Source organism: Microcaecilia unicolor, chromosome 13 (assembly GCF_901765095.1).
Source record: "Microcaecilia unicolor chromosome 13, aMicUni1.1, whole genome shotgun sequence".
NCBI lineage: Eukaryota > Metazoa > Chordata > Amphibia > Gymnophiona > Siphonopidae > Microcaecilia > Microcaecilia unicolor.
Window position 1 is genome coordinate 30882189 of NC_044043.1, and position 22327 is coordinate 30904515.

Consider the following 22327-nt stretch of genomic DNA (forward strand, 5'->3'; position numbering starts at 1 on the left):
TTAAGTTGCCGGCAGTGCGTTCCATAGTTGTGTGCTCAGGTAGTTAAAGTTTGACGCGTGCATTAGTTTGTATTTTAGACCTTAGCAGTTAGGGAAGTGTAGATCAAGGAAAGTGCGGGATGATGATATGATTGTTTTATTTTGCTACTAGTAAAAAAGGCCCGTTTCGTAAACAAATGAAACGGACGCTAGCAAGGTTTTAGAGAGAGTGAGAGTGTGTATATGTATGTGTGTCTGTGTGTGTGTGTGTGAAAGAGAGTGTGCAAGGGTAGTGTGAAAATGAAGAGTCAGCAGTGAAATTGTACATAGGGCAGCTGAACCATTTGATGCGTGTTTGTGTGTCTGTGTGAGAGTGTGTATATGTGTGTGGGTGTGATTTACAGACAGTGTAAGTGTGTGTCTGTGTGAGAGTGTGTATATGTGTGTGGGTGTGATTTACAGACAGTGTAAGTGTGTGTCTCTGCGTCTGTGTGAAAGAGTGTGAAAGGGTATGGTCAAAATGAAGAGTCTGCATTATAATTGTACATAGCACAGCAAAAAACTTTTGTGGCAGTTCTTGCCTTATCTCCCCTGCCGCCCCCTCCATACCCAATGATTCTTTCCTTGTCTTCCATCCCCTTTGTGTCCTGTGTGTGTGTGAGAGAGAGAGAGGTGCTAGCAGTCCCTGTGATAGTGGCAGGTCATTTGCTCATTATAGCCAGGTAAGAGTGTGAGTGAATGTGTATGTGCTGCTTTTTTCTTTCCTTCCTATGCCCTCCGTGTCCGTTGTTTGTGTGGAGAGCAGAGATCTATATGGTGCATTTCTTCCCACAATGTGAAAGCTAAGGATGTATTATTGACTGCAGTGTTTGTTTTTCGTTGGTTTTTGTTGTATGCTACTTCTTAGCAGTCAGATTTTTGTACTTCCGTTGTTGAATAGCTTTTTTTTGTTTTGGTAGGGCGTTTTGTCTGGGGAAAGCACATACCATGATCTTAAGCATGGTTTTCCAAATTTGCATCGGCTTCCAGCGAGTTTCGTTGTCTCCTTGTTTTTGAAGTTCCCGGTTTGTGTTCTTTCTTCTGCTCCCTTGTTCGGTAGCTTTGTTGCGTGATTGGTCCTTGTAGCGTTGCTGTTGTCGTTGCATAGCAACTGTGTGCTGCTGGTTTTCTTTGTTCCGCGATGCTTTGTTCGTCACGTGCCTTCGCTTAGTAACGTGTTCGCGATGTGATTGGTTGTTTGTCATTGGTCCGCCCTCGACGTCATGACGTTTGTGGTGGGCGGGGCAAACACTCCTGGGCGAATTCTGGGTTTCACCACCATGCATTTGGAATGTTGGGACTTGTGGAGGCTTCAGAACGTTGGAGGTGCATTTTATATTGTATTAGCTTCTATTTATTGGTTTATTATATCAACTACTGAGAGATATTTTTATAGATGGTATCAAATTTGAATATAAAGTAATAAATGGAAGCAAAATTATTTATTCAAACTGTTGAAGACTGTTACTATTGTAAATCTGAATGCTGGTGAGCAAAATTTAGGAACTTTGACTTGTAACTTTTGACCAGAAAGAATCAGAACACAAGTTTGTCATGCAGACGTGACCTTTTGCTCAACTGCTAACCAAGATTCCTATTTACAAATGTTTGAATCTTTGCAGGGCCAGCCCAACCATTAGGCAAGATTAGGCAGTCACCTAGGGTGGCAGCTTCTTGGGGGCAGAACAGAGTAGTTGTGGTCTAAGCAAAACAGTAGTCCTAACAGCCACACGCACTCAAAGAACCATCAGTACATACTTTAACGTGCATATATGACCACGATTTTGTTGAGTTTAAGGACCAAAATCATGGGGGGGAGGGGGCCATAGACTAGGGGTCTGGAATATGTGTTCCGCTGGCATCATGATTGTTTCAGTTGTTGGAGTCTTACCATGTCTGAGTAAGTGGGTCCACTTATTCCGACATGGCAAGATCCAGACAACTGGGGAAGAGTAATTCACTGGGTGGATGAACAGCAAAATCCCACGGAAGTACAAGAAACAAAATAAAAGGAGTGGGAAGTGGACCAATAACTCCAGAGACTGGTGGCCATTTTTCTCCCTATGTAGGAGCGATATATGACATGCATTTTGAACCTCTTCCCTGAAGAAGTAATTGAAACCAGGCCAAGTTGGCGGAGGTTCTCCTCTGGTGAAAATTTGTGGCCAATTAAGTGATGTTATATGCTAATATTATAATTTTGGCATGATTTTGGAAATGAAATTCAAATACACAAAAAGCAATTTAAAAATTAATAAAATAAGTGGATCAATGACGATTTGCTCCACAACCATTACTTCAAAGGAACAAAATGTCCGTATGGTGTGTGCTGCAGTATATTCTGATGATCCCCTTCTAAAAAAAAGTTGTATTTATTATTCTGACATGATAAATACTGCTTGTGGATGTGAAATTATTTGACAAACATTCTTAGGGTTAAGTGTTTGGGACATTGTATGTACATCTAGATGATATTGGGTCCCCAGACAATTAATACAAGGTCTTGAAAATTGGAGCTTTTCTGTTTGAAGTGTAGTTTTGGCTCCGGTAGCTGGACTCTGTCTTACTTCTGAACCCAGTACATTCCATGTCTCACTTTGCTTCTTCTAGAGGGGTGAGCAGTGTCGTCCGGCGCTGTATCTGCAGATCCACTCAGGAGGAGTTTGCAGTGAAGATTATAGATATAACGGGAGATCACTTGACGGCAGATGAGATCAAAGAGCTGCGTGATGCCACCATCAAGGAAATAGACATTCTTCGGAAGGTCTCCGGTCATTCCAATGTCAGTAAGTGATGGAGAGAGGAAAGGGGGATGCAGAGAACACACCAGAGAGGATGCTTTTTTCGTATTTTAGTTTGAGGCATGGTTTCTGGTGACACGTTTCTTTGCGCCTTTAGAGGCGGAGCCAACTCATCATTTCCCAGGGTCATTTTCCGCAGGATTGGTATTACTTGAGTCAATAATAAAGTTATAAATAAGGCTGATATGGCATTTGGACAGTACCCTTGGGAACTGGTTTTCATGGTCCTTCAGATTCTCAAACAGATCTTTATTTTTAGGTTGTCTCTGATGAATATGCACAATACATACTTTACTTAGATTTGTTCAGATGGCATAGTTGATTTACATATTGTACGAAGTTTGACAACTTAATGTGTTGTAGCCTCAGTATTTGAAGAGCCCCAATGTATCTCAGTTGACCAGTTGGGCTTCTGTCTGGCATAAATGAACCTAATATACAGTGGTGATTTTCTGCCAGTTCAAAAGCCCCTGGAACCTTTTTGCACTTTGATCCTTTTCCTCATTGCAGCTGGAGTGGAAATTGGAATCTGGGCTGGTTCTGTCCTGGTATCTTTTATGCTTAGAAAATTACCTCTGCTGCGTACAGTCCTTCTTCTCTCATGGAAATCAAAACTGGGCCCACAGGTAGGCCTTAATTTTTAGACAAAACAGAAATAGAAACGTGGAGCCTGGGGAGGGGGATGGGTAAAGGAGTAGAGTGACTGTTCTCTGCTCTGCTCCAGTCTCGCCACCCCCCTGGCCCCTCCCCTCCTCTTCACTGCAGGCTGCCTGGAAAGATGAGTCTGTAGCAGAACTCCCTACTGCTCTGGAGTCTGAAAACAAATGGAGCCTACCCTGTTTCAAGTTTATTTAAAATTTGATATACCGCCCATAGGTAACACCAGGACTCTGTAAGCCACATTGAGCCTGCAAATAGGTGGGAAAATGTGGGATACAAATGCAATAAATAATAATAATAATAATAATACCTGAGCTAGGGACTGACTGGTCACTTATTTGTGCAAGAATAGAATCCCAGCAGAGATACAGAATAACGGATGAGCGCAGAGAAGGATCATATAGCCCAGCTAATCTGACCAATTCAATTCAATTCTTGTTACATTGCCTTAGACTGGTCCTGGGGATTCTATAGTCAGTCAGGTTTCCATAATATATCCAGAGTTCCATATGCATATTCATTTTGGATATCCTGAAAACCCAACTGGCTATGGGGTCCGCAGGGCAGGTTGGAAAGCCCCTCCCATCTCTCTTTCCCATCACTCTTTTACAATCGGAGATTCTCATCAGTCTTTAGACCATATGATCTTAATCATTAAAGATACACTTCAAAACCTTATTTGTATCCTAGATCAAAATTACATTTCTGTAACCGTATAATGTACAGAGTGAAGATTTTCTTGACCACACTGGCCTGTCAAAGCTCCCCTGACTTTAGACCACTTGTTTAAATAGTGTGCAGGCTGAGAAGCCTGGCTGTCAGCTGTTCCTTTCGCTAATGACTGGGCTCTGGAGCAAAATGTGTCCGGAAGGGACCTTTCTCAGAGATGCAGGTTTCCAGCAGCTGATGTGTTTACTCAGGAGTCTGCTGGAAAAGTAGCTAATCTGGTTCTGGAGGGCATAATAGAGGGCAAAAGAAGGAAAGGAAAACGGAGCAGTTTGAGGTGATGCCTTTCGGGGGCACAGAAAGCCATGGGTACAGTGCATGTCATTAACCAATGTGGAGAGGGATTGCCATTATGCCAACAGAGCCACAAGGCAGCTGCTGGAGCCAGAGGAATGCGAGGTTGCTTGTGGAGCACATAAAGGAAGCAACAGTGTCACTGGACAAATCTCTGGATCATAGTGAATAAATGAGTGAAATATTTCTTCACAGAAAGAGCAGATAATATGTAAAGCAGCCCTGGAGGTGTCAGAAACCAAACCGTAACAGAATTTGCAAAACCCTGAGATAAGCACAGATGACCTTTTACCTGCAGAGAATCAAGGGCAAAGCCAAAGGAGAATTAAGGCAGGAAGGACAGAAATGAACAAATAGTCTATAATTCTGTTGCACCCTTCCCTTTTTGTGCACTGTTTAACTCAGTACTGCCCTTCAGCAGGACCCTTGCTGGACTATGTGGTGGCTTGGGGGGGGGAGGGGTTTCTTTCCAGTGTTGCAGCCAGTGGGCCTGAGGGAGAGGGGGCAGGGACATCCACTTCTTATGTGGCCTGCTGGCCTATTCCTTATGCTGATGCAGCCAGGCAAGCAGGGCTTAACTGTGAGCGAGGCCTAGAAAGCAGTTCCACCACTTATTTTAAGACTCCAGAGCAACCCAAATGTGCAAGGGTAAGCAAATCTACTACTACAATTCGATATGTCTAGTGCTTTCAATGTGGTAGACCTTACAACATTAATGAATCTTCTCAACAATATGGGGGAATCAGTGGTGCAGTAGCTACTTGGTTTAATGGCTTCTTTAAAAAAACAGATCGTACCAAGTTAAGATGTCCAACCAAATTTCAGCCCCATGAATCTCAGAATGTGGTGTGCCCCAGGGTTCTCCCATCTCACCTATACTATTCAATGTTATGATGGCCCCACCTGGGAAGAAACTAGACAAAATGGGGTTTAATCCTTTCATTTATGCTGATGTCACTATATATTTTCTATTTCTGTTCATGTGTTATATACTGCCAAGGGGGGGGGGGGGGGGGCAAGATTCCCCAGGGCCAGCAGCATCCCAGAAAGGCCTGATGCCGGCAATCAAAGGAGACTGCTCTGCCGGCTACAGGTCCCTCTTCCTGCCATGTCCTGCCTTTGCAAAAACAGAAAGTTACTTCATAGGAGGTGGGAACACGGCTGCCTTTGGGGGGAGGAGGGGAGGGTGGTGGTGGCAGGGTCCTGAAGATTGTTTGTTTGCTCTGGGTCCAGCTTTCTGTCTTAGTGGCCCTGCAACTCTCCCAAAGGATTCAAAGCAGTTAACAAACAGAATAAGCCTTCACATAAAAGGGAATTACATTGTTAGCTATAAGTTACATCAAACATGTACAATTATATTATAACTCAAAGTTATTAAGGCCTTTCTAAAAGCCAAATGTGATGGAATGGATCTAAGATCTCGAGGGAGATCATTCCAAATCTTGACTGCCTGAAAAAAAAAAAAAACTAATTCTCATGAGCTATTTTTAAACGTATATTTTTAGATGTGGGATAGCCCATTTGTAAAGTGCGTAAGAGTTACTCCATCCAACGGCTGGAAAAACCAAAAGATCTATTACATCTTCTGAATTCAAGCAGCAAATTGCTTTAAAACCCAAGAAAGCTAGCTTAAATCTAATCCATTGTTTAATAACCAGTGAAGATCTTTCATAAAGTTAGACACAGAATCAAAGCAACCTGTGCTAAGTATCAGTCTAACTGCTGTGTTTTGTAACAGTTGTAACCGATGTTGAAGTTTAACTGAGGTGCCAGCATATAAAGAATTGCAGTAATCCTACAGTGGCAACAAAATCGCCTGGGCTAAGATCCTAAAATTATGTGGGTGAAGTGATGCTCTGATAGCACGGAGCTGCCCGAGCCTGAAAAAAAATTTCTTGCTAAGTGCATTGGTCTGGTCAATATAGGACAGATTTGAATCTAAAATAATCCCTAACACTTTAGACTGATTTTCAATCATTTAATATTTCTCCCATTGATAATTTATTTGAATAATGATCTGTCCACATCTCCAAACCCTTCTATAATGACATCTCAGAAATGCTGGACAAGGTTTAAAAAGGTCTGGACTTTATGGAAAACTGGGCTACAATATTCAAGCTCAAACTGAATTGAGACAAAACCAAATTCCTGGTTATGTCTAGCTCGCACAATCCCACTTCCTCCAGGCATTTCAAAATTCACTAAGGTAATAAATAGAAATAAATCAAAACAGAGAAAATAAGATGATACCTTTTTTACTGGACTAACTTAATATATATTTTGATTAGCTTTCGAAGGCAACCCTTCAGATCGGAAACAAGCAAATGTTGACATATCAGAATATATAAGTGAAACACAAAAGCATTCCAATGACAGTCTCACAGGAAGAGGGTGGGGTGGGTTAGGTGAGAAACAAGGAGAGCTGGGTGGGTGAGAGACAGGGAGGGACAGATTGGCCTATAAGAGGGTGACAAAGCAGTAGAATTTTATGGTTTATAGTGGGATAGAAAGCCCAGTTCTTTAAGTCCTGTCTGGTGGGTGTCAAAATATTTAATCATTTTGACTTCAAAGGTCTTATGTTCCTGGATTGTCTTAAAATTTCCTTTTAGTGTTCTTACCATAAGATCATTGATGCAATGTTCTGGTTTTGTAAAGTGCTGTCCCACAGAGGTGGCATCTTGGTTGGCCCTGGAGTGTTTTAATATTGTGTCTGTGTAAATTGAGTCCTGTCTTTAGCATCTGGCTTGTTTCTCCACCCCACCTCACTTTATTTTCTGATATTTGTCAACATTTGCTTATTTCCGATCTGAAGAAGAAGGGTTACCTGTGAAATAAAAAAAAAGGTATCATCTTATTTTCTTTTCTCTGTTTTGCTTTATTTTTATTTACAGTGATACCTCGGTTTTTGTCGATAATCCATCCAAAAACAATCGGCGAAATCCAAAACCGACGAAAACAGAGGCAGTTATTTCTGAGCAGGAGAACTCGCGGGTTGCCCTTTGTTTTCGCAAAATTAACAGCGAGGTCACGTGGGCACGCTGACGAAATCCAAGGCAACCGACGAAATCCAAGACAAATTTTTCGCGGAAAAAATCGACGATAACCAAAGTCAACGAAAACTGAGGTATTACTGTATTACCTTTAAAAGTGGACTAACACAGCTACCACGTCACTTTACTCAAAATTCACCAACAAACATGTCAATTTGAAACACAACTAAAAATTGTAAGTATTATTTTTGATAAACATTTATCTTTTGAAAATCAAACAGCTGCCATATCAAAAACTTTCAAAACCTTTATGGGAACTGAAAAGTATTAGAGATTATTTCCCTAGACAGTCATTTTGTCTTTTAGTACAATTGATGATACTATCCCAACTAGACTATTGCAATATATAGTGTATGTGGGCTGTAAAGAAATAATACTAAAATTGTTGCAGACTGCTCAAAACACGGCAGCTCGATTGATATACAGAATGTCGAAATATGAAAGAGTAACCCCACTGCTTATAATGCTACACTGGCTCCCAATCAGAGCTAGATTCATTTTCAAAACTAGCGCACTGATTTTGAAAATACCATTCGGAATGTCTCCCAAATACGTATTAGACTTGAGCTATTTACAAGAAATGTGAGTCAAGGCACCAGATGTTATTTACTACTTCATCTACCCAATTGTAGAAATGTAATTTATAAGTCTGTTTACTTCTGGATTCAGCTATTTGGATTTCTAAATGGTGGAATTCAATTCCCATTGGAAACAAAAGTAACCCAAATTACCTTCATTTTATAAAAGAGCTAAAAACCTACCTTTTACAAGAAATGTTATGGTTAAAGAATCTGTAACTGTTGCTCGATATTGTTATGTAACTGCACAACACAATTGAAAATTTTGCTAAGTATTAATCGTAAGCCACATTGAACCAAAACTTGTTTTGGATAATTGTGGGATATAAGAATGAATGAATAAATAAATAAATAAATACGTCATTTTCTGCTGGGTTTTTTTTCTTTTGCAGTTCAGCTGAAGGACACCTATGAATCTCACACATTTTTCTTCCTGGTGTTTGATCTGTAAGTAGTTTTTTTGCGGGGAAGGGGGAGGGGATTCCAAGTATTTAGCTTATTTACTACAGGATGTTAAGTTTTTTGAGTTTGTCAGGAATGTCTCTGAAGCAGGGGTGGACTGACTATTCGGGCAAACAAGGCAGTGTCTGAGGGCTCAGGGCAATGTGCGGTGGTGGGTAGGGTTACCATATTTTGTCCCCCAAAAAGGAGGACACATGCCCCGCCCCCTTTCACCCCCCCCCCCCTTACCTTACTACTGCCCTGGTGGTCTAGTGACCTCTTCGGGGCAGGAAAGAGCCCCTTCTTTCCTGCCCGGAGCGCTGCCCTGCATGCATCCTTCCTGTTGCTGATATCGGCGCCGATTCAAAATGGCCGCCGAGAATTGAAGTCTCATGAGTACTTAGTTTTTACCTTGAATATATCTTGCTGAAAAAGATATTGTACACCATCCAACCAGCTCTGAGCTAATGTTGTACTCAGTACCACGGAGACTCTTTGCCATTGGCGCAGAACCTCTGATGTACAGTTGACTGTGAGTAAACATTGTGTTATTCAAATAAAGGACTTTGAGAGAGATAGAGTCTTCAGGTGTGAACTGGTGTACCGAGGTTATACGTCAGGATATAAGACTTACAAGCTACAAGTCTTAGAGGCCTGAACAACAGTAAGAAGGGGAAGGAGAAGCCGAGTCCGCACTTACTATCCTGATACCTGGTCCACTGATGCCAGAACTTTTCTTTGCTGCAGCCTTCTCCCCTTCTGACATAACTTCCTTCTTCCACAAGGGTGAGCTGTTTCAGAGGGAAGTTCCAGCATCAGGATAATAAGTGCGGACTTGGCTTCTTCTTACCGCTTGGATTGGAAACTCTTTTCTCGCTCTAGGTGGGGAGGGGGGGTCTTTGGAGACAGAAGTGCAGGAGGGGAAGAAAGAGGGGGGGTCCCAATGATCCTTATTGCCTAGGGGCCCAGATCACGGTCAGTCCGCCCCTGCTCTGAAGAATAGTTTCAACATAACAGGATTGAAGATACGTCTCCACTGAGTTGGAGGGATGCTTGTAAAGCTACCCTTCCGGGAGAAATTATTTCCTACACAGCTGAAGGATACATTGTTGTTATCTCATGTGGAATTTGAGATAAAGATGCATGAACAGTCCTTGATTGATATAAATATGACTATTTAATCCTTAGGAAGATTTGAGCTCTTAAGTATCGATATAATAGTTTATTGAGTCTGCAGGCAGGGATAGTGACTCTGTCAACAGGGATATTATTATGAGGAAGGCAACGAAACTGGGCATCTTTTAGCCCAGGCATGAGGTGTAAAGGGGACAAAAGTAGGGTGTAGAGCCTCCAAGAGCCTTCTGGTGACTGGGATATTTTGCAACAGTTTTGCCAGTATTATGAGTCTCTGTATGTTTTAGAGATTTGGGGTAGTGGTGGTAATCTGATTGCTTTTCTAGATAACCTGAATCACCCGGTGTTATCGCCTGTGCAGAGGGATACGTTGGAGGCTCCTTTACAATTTCAGAGATAATGGAAGCTGTGACTTACTTGTCTCGTAGGAAAGCACATGGTTTAAATGGTTTTCCTTCTGAATTTGATTAGTCCTTTTGATCATTATTAATCCCTTGTTTATATACAATATTTAATTCTTTTTTGAAAATGTGTTCAGCATCTGGTTCTTTTGTGGAGGTAAAAATGGTGGAGACTCCAAAACCTGATAGGGACCTTAAGATCACTGAAAATTATAGGCCAATATTTTAAATCAATATTTATTGTAAAAATTATGCAAAGCTTTTAGCAGATTAAATGCTGTTCTTTCTTCATTGATTCATAGAGATCAATGTGGTTGTTTTAATTGGGTTATGCCACCTCAGATAATACTCATTTATTATTTGATGTCCTATTGCAATCTGAGAAATTAGATGCTGAGAAAGTGTTTGGCAGGGTTGAATGGAGCTAATTGTTTCAGGTTTTTCAGTGGTTTGGCTTTGGACTTGATTTATTAAAATGGTTAAGCCTGACCGAGTAAAAGTGTGGCCCTGTTGGGCATGTAAAAATGTTAAGTGCTGATTTATTGCGTTCTATTACCACTTACTTGGAGTTAAAATAATTTTTTAAAGAAAAGTTTTATGGTGCACAGTAAATGGGAAACATGTTTTGAAAACTGGAGTTTTGGGACCACAGAAAAATGAGTGCCAGCATTTGAGTTTCTAGCACAAAAAAGCACTAAGGGCCTTCAAGATAAGTGGGAATTGAAGTCTAATCATATATGTTGATAAAACAATGCTTGAATGGACCCGACACGGTCCGTGTTTCGGCGCACAGCGCCTGCGTCAGGGGTCGCAAGAAACAGCTGACAACATTCAATAGTATTGTGAGAACAATACAATGTACTGCTACGCCGTGTAATCCCCTTCACACAAAACTCAAAGATAGTTTGACTGAAGGACTGCGTTTCTTCAATCAAACTATCTTTGAGTTTTGTGTGAAGCAGGGGCGTAGCCAGACTTCCGTGGGAGGGGGGTCCAGAGCTCGAGGGGAGGGGGCACATTTTAGCCCCCCCCGCCGCTGCCCCCCTCCCGCCGCCATTGTTGCCCCCCCCCCGTCTCTGCCGACCCCCCTCCCGCCGCGAACCCTCCCCCGCCACCACCTACCTTCCGTTTTGCTGGCGGGGGACCCCACTCCTCGCCAGCTGACGTCCTCTCCGACAGTTCTGCTGCAGAGAAAAGTCTTCTGCCTTGCATGCTGCCGACGTCCTGCACGTTGTACATGCAGGACGTCAGACTCAGAGAACAGTGCTGTTCTCTGAGTCTGACGTCCTGCACGTACAACGTGCAGGACGTCAGCATGCAAGGAAGAAGACTTTTCTCTGCAGCAGAACGGTCGGAGAGGACGTCGGTTGGCGGGGAGTGGGGTCCCCTGCCAGCAAAACGGAAGGTAGGCGGCGACAGGGGCGGGTTCGCCGGGAGGGGGGTCCCGACTGAAATCTACGGGGGCCCAGGCCCCCTCAGGCCCCACGTAGCTACGCCACTGGTGTGAAGGGGATTACACGGTGTAGCAGTACATTGCATTGTTCTCACTATTTATTTATTGCACTTGTATCCCACATTTTCCCACCTATTTGCAGGCTCAATGTGGCTTACACAAACCTGTTATGGCATTGCCATTCCAGGGTAAAAATACATTTGGTGTTACAAAGATCAAGGATAACAAAGAGAACTAATCAAACAGTTATATAAAGAAGAGTTTCAGGGAAGGCTGGAGAGGTGAAGTGTTATAATTACGCTATGGATTCTCGGGGTAGGCTTTGTTGAAGAGGTATGTTTTCAGAGATTTGCGAAAGTTATTTCGTTAATTGTTTTCAGGCTGCTTGGTAGTGCATTACACAGCTGCATGCTCGTGTAGGAAAAGCTGGTTGCATGTGTTAGTTTGTATTTTACTCCTTTGCAGCTGGGGAAGTGTAGATTAAGAAATGTGCGGGCAGATTTCAATACTATTGAATGTTGTCAGCTGTTTCTTGCGACCCCTGATGCAGGCGCTGTGTGCCGAAACACGGACCGTGTCGGGTCCATTCAAGCATTGTTTTATAGACGTATATGATTAGACTTCAATTCCCTCTTATCTTGAAGGCCCTTAGTGCTTTTTTGTGCTAGTTTCTTGGCTTTTTGAGCTTTGCTCCCTCTCTCTCTCTGTTATTCAACAGCATTTGAGTTTCTGCCATAACCCATGTATTATCAATGGGTCTCTGATGTCTCTTTCTCCTTTAAAATATTGAACTTCAGTAACACTACTACTACTACTACTTATCATTTCTATAGCGCTACTAGACGTACGCAGCGCTGTACACTTGAACATGAAGAGACAGCCCCTGCTCGACAGAGCTTACAATCTAATTAGGACAGACAAACAGGACAAACAAGAGATAAGGGAATATTAAGGTGAGGATGATAAAATAAAGGTTCTGAACAAGTGAATTAGGGTTAGGAGTTAAAAGCAGCATCTAAAAGGTGGGCTTTTAGCTTAGATTTGAAGACGGCCAGAGATGGAGCTTGACGTACTGGCTCAGGAATCTATTCCAGGCATATGGTGCAGCAAGATAAAAGGAACGGAGTTTGGAGTTAGCAGTAGAGGAGAAGGGTGCAGTGCAGATAAGAGATTTACCCAGTGAACGGAGTTCCCGGGGAGGAACGTAGGGAGAGATGAGAGTGGAGAGGTAATGAGGAGCTGCAGAGTGAATGCACTTATAAGTCAATAAGAGGAGTTTGAAATGTATGCGGAAATGGATAGGAAGCCAGTGAAGTGACTTGAGGAGAGGGCTAATATGAGCATAACAACCCTGGCGGAATATTAGTCGTGCAGCAGAAATTTGAACAGATTGAAGAGGAGAGAGATGGCTAAGTGGGAGACCTGTGAGAAGCAAGTTGCAATAGTCTAAGCGAGAGGTGATTAGAGCGTGGATGAGGGTTCTGGTAGTGTGCTCTGAAAGGAAAGGGCGAATTTTGCTGATATTATAGAGAAAGAAACGACAGGTTTTAGCAGTCTGTTGAATATGTGCAGAGAAGGAGAGGGAGGAGTCGAAGATGACCCCAAGGTTACGAGCTGATGAGACAGGAAGGATGAGAGTGTTATCCACAGAAATAGAGAATGGGGGAGGAGGAGAGGTTGGTTTAGGGGGAAAGATAAGAAGCTCAGTCTAGGTCATGTTTAGTTTCAGATGGCGCTGAGACATCCAGGCAGCAATGTCAGACAGGCAGGCTGATACTTTGGCCTGGGTTTCAGCTGAGATTTCTGGTGTGGAGAGGTAGATCTGGGAGTCATCAGCGTAAAGATGATACTGAAAACCATGGGATGAGATCAGAGTACCAAGGGAAGAAGTATAGATGGAGAAGAGAAGAGGTCCCAGGACAGATCCCTGAGGTACACCAACTGACAGTGGGATAGAAGTAGAAGAGGATCCACTAGAGTATACACTAAAGGTACGCTGGGAGAGATAAGAATAAAACCAGGAAAGAACAGAGCCCTGAAATCCAAGTGAGGACAGCATATCAAGGAGCAGGCTGTGATCAACGGTGTCAAAAGCAGCAGATAGATCGAGAAGGATGAGGATAGAATAGAGACCTTTGGATCTGGTTAGGAACAGATTATTGGAGACTTTAGCAAGCGTTGTTTCAGTTGAATGAAGGGGGCGAAAGCCAGATTGAAGTGGATCAAGAATAGCTTGAGATGAAAGAAAGTCAAAGCAACGGCGGTGAACAGCACGTTCAAGTATCTTGGCTAGGAAGGGGAGGAGGGAGATGGGGCGATAGTTGGAAGGACAGGTAGGGTCCAATGAAGGTTTTTTAAGGAGTGGTGTGACTGCGGCATGTTTGAAGGCATCAGGAACAGTCGCAGTGGACAGTGAAAGATTGAGGATATGACAGATAAACAGGATGACAGTAGGAGAGATAGTGTTAAGTAGATGGGTGGGAATAGGATCAGAGGAACAGGTAGTTAGTTTCGAGGAGGAAAGAAGATGTGTAGTTTCCTCTTCAGTGATTTCAGAAAAGGAAGAAGAGGAGGCAGGGGTTGGAGGGTTGAGAGAATGGACTAAGGGAAGGAGAGGTGGAGGTGACCTTGTTGAGAATTCAAGTTTAATCTTATGAACCTTATCATGAAAGAACTCAGCCAGAATCTGGGGGGAAAGTGAAGGACACACAGAGAGGAACCTTAGTGTCGCTGGTTCAGTGTATGGATTTTAAATAAAAAATGACCCCAACGTTACCAGCTGAGGAAAGAGGGTAAATGAGAGTGTTATCCACAGAAACAGAGAATGGGGGATGAGGAAAGTTGGGTTTAGGGAGTAAGATAAGAAGCTCAGTCTTGGCCATGTTCCCTTTCACATGATGGGGAGACATTGGATAGCAATGTCAGACAAGCAGGCTGAGACTTGGATCTGGGTTCCAGGTGCAATTTGTGGTGCGGAGAAGTAACTCTGGGAGTCTTCAGCATAAAGATGATACTGAAAACCATGGGAGGAGATCAGAGCACCAAGAGAACAAGTACAGACAAGAAGAGAAGAGGTCCCACCACAGAACTTTGAGGGACACCAATTGATAGTGGGATAGCAGTGGAGGAGGGTCCACCAAAGCGTACACTAAAAGTGTGATGGGAGAAATAAGAAAACCAAGACAGAACAGAACTCCAAAATCCAAGTGAGGACAGAGTGTCAAGGAGTAGGTGGTGATCAACCATGTCAACAGCAGCAGATAGGTCAAGAAGGATGAAGATTGAGTAAAGGTCCTTAGATTTGATCAGGAACAGATTCCTAGAGATTTTACTTTATATCTTTTTTTTTTATTAATATATCGAGCAAGAGAACAGATCAGTCCAATACAAAAAAGAAAATGCAACCAGCTCATTCTGCAAAACATGTCTCAATACTAAGAACACAACTCATTTTCGTTTAAAGACTCACAACTCCAGATGTAACCCATGACAAGAGGCTTTTTCTTATAGTCTCTTGTCCTCTCAATCAAACTTCCCACAGTCACAACCAAATATCAACAGAGACTTTGGCAAAAAATAAAACCAGTAAACAGAGATCCCAAATATGCAAGAAGTTTTGAGTTAGCAGGACATTAGACATAAGTGAATGTCCAAGAAATTTTCTTTTGAGACACTGAATTTGGGGCCCCCGACCCCCCTGCTTTATGCCAGAGTTTGAAGATTGAGATACATATAGATGGAAAACATGCAATAACTTTCCCCCATCACATAGAACTGTGTGAAATGTGCTGTAGTAATTTTGTTACTTCATGATGCAACAGCAGATCATCAAAAGTGGTAATTGTTGATAAACTGCTGGAACCTTAAGCAATGTCTTGTTTAAGAGGAGCTGCGGTTTCAGGCATAGCTCAAAATAACTTCTGCTGTTGAATGGTTTGTCCCATGAGTTAGTTACAGTATGAGACTGAGCAGCTGCTAGAGCTGCCTTACATTCTCTTCTGCTTGGACCCAGGGTCTGGGTATTTGAAGTGTAAAGATTACATACCCAGGGTATAGGAGGAGGGATTTATGAATGATCATCTGGGAAGCTATGCATTTGTTAACTTATCCATTCCATGCCGGGTTGTAGTGAGTTGGCACCTGGTGGTAGCCCAGAGCGCTATCCTGGAAGCTGACCACCTGGCTGAGAAGGGGCTTGCCGCCAGTATAGCTCTCCAACCCGGTGATGCTCTGTGTGTGCTTGCTTGAGTTTCATTAACCTTTGGCAGATCCACGTGGATTCTATTTTTGCACATTGCTTGGTCTGTCTTCCTGGAGGTATCCAGAGTTTGTGCAGAATTTGACACCAGTCAGGTCTTATGAGGCTGCAAAAGAGACAGACCTTTAAAAAGTGAATGAAAAGATTGCTGTAAAAGAGCTTTTTTTTTAAATGTATTTTTTTTTAAATCAAGAATAGTTTCTTTCATTCCTTCTCCTGAAACAGAGGCATGTTCAGGGGCAGCCCAAGGCAATCTACTGCCCGAGACAGGGATAAGATGCCGCCCCAGACCGGTCTGGCATCTCCCCCCCTTCCCTCTTCCCTGCATTGACCTTATTTTTTTTCTTTTCCAAAAGGCGGCAGTGAAACCGGCAGCGATTCCCATAGGCTGCCCTGCCCCTGGCACCGGCCTCTTTGCTCTACTATGTCCTGCCTCTGAAGTTTAGGGAGAGGAGGCTGGTGCTAGGGGCAGGGCGGCCTATGGGAATTGTTGCCGGTTTCACTGCCGCCTTTTGGAAAAGAAAAAAAAATAAGGTAAATGTGGGGAAGAGGGTTGAGGAGGGAAGGGGAGAGAGGGCCGCTTCCTGGAGAGTGCTGCCCTGAGGCTCCCACCTCAGTTGGCCTAAAGGTAGGGCCGCCATTGGGCATGTTGATGATTACTTGGATGAAGCTTTCTAGTTTCCTAGGCCATTCTTGCTCATATTCTGTGTGTATCTGCAGAAGTATCAGCCCTGAATCATGGCACGCTTGTTAAGTCAGCACAGCTGTTTGCTCACACTGTAATGAAGAGGAGAGGACAGCCCATTGCTTAAAAATGTTCCACCCCACAGGGATGAGACCCCACAGGGATGAGCTCCTGGGTTTATACATTTCTTTTTAATGTCTCCAACACACCAATATATTGTAACAAAGGGGGAGATATTCAAAAAAGGGTTTGACCGGGCAGGAGAGGCTCCTGCCCAATAAAACCCTGCTGAGCTAGCTGGCCACTGATAATTCAGTGGCACTTAACTGGTAGTGCCACTGAATATCTCCCCTAACCAGCCATCCCCTAACCAGCTAGGTTAGGGACAAGCTGGGGACAGCGTTAGAGAAGAGCAGCGACTGAGTGGGTTAAAATATTCAGTCTGCTAACCGGCTAAGTAAACGCGGAAAGTTAGGACAGCAGAACAGCTGGTCCTAACTTTATGCACCGAGTTAACTAGGGACTGGTCTAAATATCGGCTGGTACCCGGTTAACTTCCGGGTCAGAGGACATACCTGGATATTCAGTACCAGAAGCTGCGCATGCCCAGGGATTGAATATCCAGGGTTAGGTCAGCAGGCTATCGACCCCAAATTGGAGTGGGGTGGTAGTGGCTCTATTTGCAGTCCAACACTTGTCTGTTTTAATTCTCTCCAAGAATATTTAAAAAGATCCATAATAAAACTTTGCAGAGAGTGCAAAGGCTGCTTGGTAGTGGTTGAGGATGTGCCTAACATGTTCTCTGCAGTTACCGTATTGAAAAGTTATTTACCGGACATCAAGAAGTTTTTTTTTTTTTTTTTTAACTTCCCGACTAGAAGCAGATTTTCTTTGTTTGTGTTTTGTCTGGTGGAGTATATGCAAGATTCCGTTTTGAAAACCACTCGGCAAATTTTGCAGCCCCTGATGCAGGTGCTTGGTCGCTGAAACACGGCCCGTGTCGGGTCTTGGTCTTTTCAATAAAGATCTTTCTATTGTCCTGTTGTTACTGGAGGTCGACTTGTGCTTTTTTTCTGTTTTGACTCCTTGGTGTACTTGGAAACCTCTCTGCTTTGCTTGCTTCTTACAGCACAAGTACTATGCGCAGTCCACGCCCATTCTCCTCCCATAACCTGCTCAGGTCCTGCTCCCTAACACAGCATGCAGTTAACATGCAATTTAGCACATGCCGTCTTGCCACTACGGAAACAACAAATACTAGGCTCATGCAATAACAGTGTGCTCTAATTTATTTATTTATAAAATTTATAACTCACTTATAACTGCTTAACATACTTTAATCCTTACAGTCCTAAGTTTAGGATCTCAGTTTAGAAAAAAAATAATTTTGCCTCTTGAAAGTGAGTCACAAATGTATTGAGCGAGTTCAATAATATGGTCTCACTTACTACTACTACTTAACATTTCTAAAGCGCTACTAGGGTTATGCAGCGCTGTACAATTTTAACATGGAAGGACAGTCCCTGCTCAAGGAGCTTACAATCTATTTATTTAGTTATTTTATATCATTTATACCCCACAATTTCCCACCAGTGGCAGGCTCAATGTGGCTTACAACATTTAGTTAACAAACAGGAAAGTACAATTAAAGGAAAGTGATACGTGGGGCGGAAAGGTTCAGGGTTAAGAGAAAGTAGTTAAGTCCACAAGATCTTTAGAGGAGTTGGAGTCCAGTAATCACAGAGGCAGGACGGGATCTTTAGGGTAAGCTTGCCCAAATAAGTAGGTCTTGAGAGACTTCCGGAAAGTCAAATGATCTTGAACCGTTTTTACAGGGTTAGGTAATATATTCCACAAACGAGTGCCGATATGGGAAAAGGTGGAAGCATATGTGGTTTTATTTATTTATTTATTGTTCACTTATATCCCACATTTTCCCACTCATGCAGGCACAATGTGGCTTACAAACATTAAATAAAATACAGAATAGGAAAACTTAGAAGAATATACAAGGAGTATGCAGGAGGAGAAGCATCTAACAGGGCGAACTAGCAGGGTAGGAGCCAGAGAGGGTGCATCAAGTATACCGTGTGGGAGTCCTCCACCTACATTGCTGCCAGTGGCAGTGCTGCTTCAATATCATATTTTCAATAGCAAGGGACAGGCAAGTTCCACAGAACTCCAGAGAAGCCCTGCCTGTCCCTAGTGATTGAAGACACAATATTGAAGCATTACTTCCCCCCTGCCCCCCACTGGCAGGAATGCGGTTGGAAGACTCACACATAGCTTAGAGGGAACATTACCTATAACACATTTAACTTTCCTTTCTATAGGGACACAATTGGACATTGATACACCAGTGGCATAGCCCCTCCAAATTTCCTCTGGGCCTCTGGTTTTGCTGGCGGGGTCCCCAACCCCCACCAGCTGAAGCCTTGTCCAACGCTGGTCTCCGGCACCGCCGCGTTGCTTGCCCTGCTCTGTCTTCCCCTCATGCCCAGCACGCTCCTTTTAGTGAAACTTAGCATGCAGGGCAGCAGTGGGGTGGCAGACTAAAATGTCCCCCCCTCCTTCACCTCAGGGTCTGGCCCCCTCCCACCGCGAGGTCTGGCTATGCCTCTGTCATACACACCAGTCATCCACTCAAGTAGTAGAATTTCACTGTTCTGTTTAGTACAGTCCATATGCTTTAGACATGGGATGTGAAGGCAAAATGTCTTCCATATTTCTGATGAAGGGAGGCCATAAGATTGTCGATTGCTGCATGCTCCCACCCTTTAAGAAACAGTTTAGACTTGAGGCATCTTTAAGTCTCTTTTTTTTTCACTGAGCGCAGGATGAAGAGAGGAGAGCTCTTTGACTACCTCACTGAACAAGTAACCTTGAGCGAAAAAGAAACCAGGTAAGCATGAAGAGGTGAAGTGCACACACAAGTATGCAGAGGGACAATGTTAAACATGCTGGGGCCCAGGATAGAAATGGGAGCTCCAAAGTCTACTAGCAAACTGCATCTCCTTCAGTGTTAAGCAAGCTTAGGGGCTCCCTAAAGAATGGGGGCCCAGGGCAAATGCCCTGTTTGTAACCACACACACACACACACACACACACACACACACACACACACACACACACACACACACACACACAACACACACACACACACACACACACACACACACACACACACACACACACACACACACACACACACACACACACACACACACACACACACACACACACACACACACACACACACACACACACACACACACACACACACACACACACACACACACACACACACACACACACACACACACACACACACACACACACACACACACACACACACACACACACACACACACACTCACTCACTCACTCACTCACTGAAATAAATGAATGCTTTGGGATGTGTTAGTATGCAAGCTGTATCCAAAGGTGCACATCAATGGGGCTAAAATGTCTTCCTTTATTTGTATAGTGCTCTAATATGTCACCGTGTTCTTTAAATATGGCTTAAAATGAGTAGAATCACTATCTCTGAAGGGGTAGCACGGAGTTCCTTGCCTATCCGAACGCTGAAGTGGAGGCAGCTGGAAGGCATCTTCTATTAGTAGAAGATAACCAGCTGTTGCCACCTGCAGTAAGGGTAAAAATGAAATTCGGCTTAACTGAAAATCCATCATGCTTTGTTTGTGTTGCTAGATTTAAGATTTTTGCACCTATAGACAGAATCATAAATTCAGGGGAGAATCCTCCAGAAAGCCTGGAGGAGGGGTAGGATGGGTCTAGTGTCACAGCTGTGCCCCGTTGAAGCAAAATTAGCGCATGGCCATGAAGCAAGCAGGAATAGACTTCTCTGCAGCCCAGATATTTGGCATCTTTAAAATATGATACTGTAGGACAGGGATGGTCAACCTGTATCCTGCCATGGAATTTTATGTGGCCCACGAGACCATAGGCATCAGAACATTCCACCTACCTCTCACCTGCAAGCTATTTTAATCAGTCACCCTCCCCCCCCTGCCAGGGCAAGTCTACAATCGCCTTAAGATGCATCATGCGACTGGCCGGCTCAGGGTCTTGAGCATTTATTTATTCCAGAGGCTTGATATACAGCATGGGGTCCAAACTGGCTACTGTGTGGTTTACAGTAATATAATAAAATAAAGAGGGGGGAAGAGACACCAGGGAGAGGAGTCTAAGAGCAGGGTAATCCAAAGACTTCAGAGAAGAGATGAGCTTTGAGCAAAGATTTGAATCTAGAATAGCATGATTCTTGACGGAGATGAGGTGGGAGTTCATTCCAGAGGGAAGGGCCAAGAAAATTAAAGGACGATTGTCGACAGTCAAGCAGAAGTTGAGGGCACGGTTAAGAGGCTGGTAGCAGAGGAGCATAGGAGACACGGAAGGACATAAGAGATCAAAGCTGAGTGAAGGTAGGCAGGAGCGGAGGGCAGGTGGGACTTGAAGACAAGGCATAAGATCTTAAATTTTATCCTAGTGGAGACGGAGCCATGCTCAAGGCCTGCCAACTTCCATCCCCTCTGAAATAGGAAGTTCAGAGGGGACAAAAGCTAGCAGGCCTTGAGCATGTGGACTGGCCGCACGATGCCAGCTACAGTGGTCGTAGATTTGCTGCCTTAAGCAAGGGAGGTAAGGGATTTAAACAGCTTGCAGTTGAGGGTGAGGTCGATGGAAGGTAAGAGAGAGATGCTAGAGCCTGGGGAAGGCAGAGGTAAGGAAGAAGAGAAATGCTAGATGGGGAGAAGGGGAAGAAGGAAAGAGATCCGGGAGACCATCTGGGGAAGAGAAGGAAGGAGAGAGATGCTGGAAACCATGGGGATGGACAAGGGAGAAGGAAGGAGAGAAATGCAGGAGACTATGGGTAGAGGGAGGAATTTTATGTGTGTGACCCCTGAGGGATAGTACTGACATTTATGCAGCCCTTGATGTTAAAATGTTGCCCACCCCAGGCCTAGGAAGTTGTTGCCTAGGTCTAATCTGGGCCTGGGATTTCTGGTTTGAGGATCGTATTCTGATATATTCTCTGCTTCCTTCCCTGTTCCCTGACCTCTCCAGAAAGATCATGCGTGCTCTGCTGAAAGTGGTTGCCTACCTCCATTCTTTGAACATTGTTCACCGAGACCTGAAGCCGGAGAATATCCTGCTTGATGATGATAAGAAAATCAAATTAACAGATTTCGGTTTCTCCTGCCAGGTTCCTGAGGGCGAAAAACTGAAAGGTAAAACTACCCCAACCTTCATCATGTCTCACTGTCTAGTGTAGTGGTTATTGGGAAGCTGGGCCCAAGGCTCTTACAGAAGATTTAGGTTTGATTCTGTGCCCAGGGACCAGCAGAGGATGGGGATGCTGGGGAAAACTGTTCTAGGGACTATGGTGGGGGGGGGAGGGGTGCTGCACTCTTATGGTATCTCCACCCCTGCACTATAATTTCCTGTCATCTTGAGGGAATAGCCACATGTGTCCATGTTCTTGGGCTTTGTTATGACTAATTCATCCCAGGCCTCACATTTTCTTAAGATGAGCCCAGCATGAGGAGGGAATCTGTCATTGCACAGGTGGCATTGATAATGTGGCTTAGGACTTGCAGTGAGCAGAACTGGGGAAAGTGGAATCTGGGCTGGAACCTCGGGTGTGATGGAAGAACAGACTTCAAGAGTCCTTACTTCAAAGGGAACTGAAAGTCAAATAATGCAATCATTTTGGGTTCAGTGGTGTAGGTTAGTAGAACAAATCATTGTCAACCTTGCAGTCAGTCACTACCAAGGCTTAATCCAGTCTCATTCTGCAGCCTTTA

At 43.8% G+C, this 22327-nt stretch overlaps 1 protein-coding gene across 2 annotated transcripts in view; it reads left to right on the plus strand.

The window, feature by feature from the left end:
• Window positions 1-22327, plus strand: part of PHKG1 (phosphorylase kinase catalytic subunit gamma 1) — a 54679-nt gene that overhangs the window by 7118 nt on the left and 25234 nt on the right. For both annotated transcript variants that reach the window (XM_030222629.1, XM_030222628.1), the window contains exons 3-6: window positions 2629-2804; window positions 8520-8574; window positions 19336-19401; window positions 21588-21751. In XM_030222629.1, coding sequence (XP_030078489.1) covers window positions 2629-2804; window positions 8520-8574; window positions 19336-19401; window positions 21588-21751 — 461 coding nt within the window. The remainder of the gene's footprint in view (window positions 1-2628; window positions 2805-8519; window positions 8575-19335; window positions 19402-21587; window positions 21752-22327) is intronic.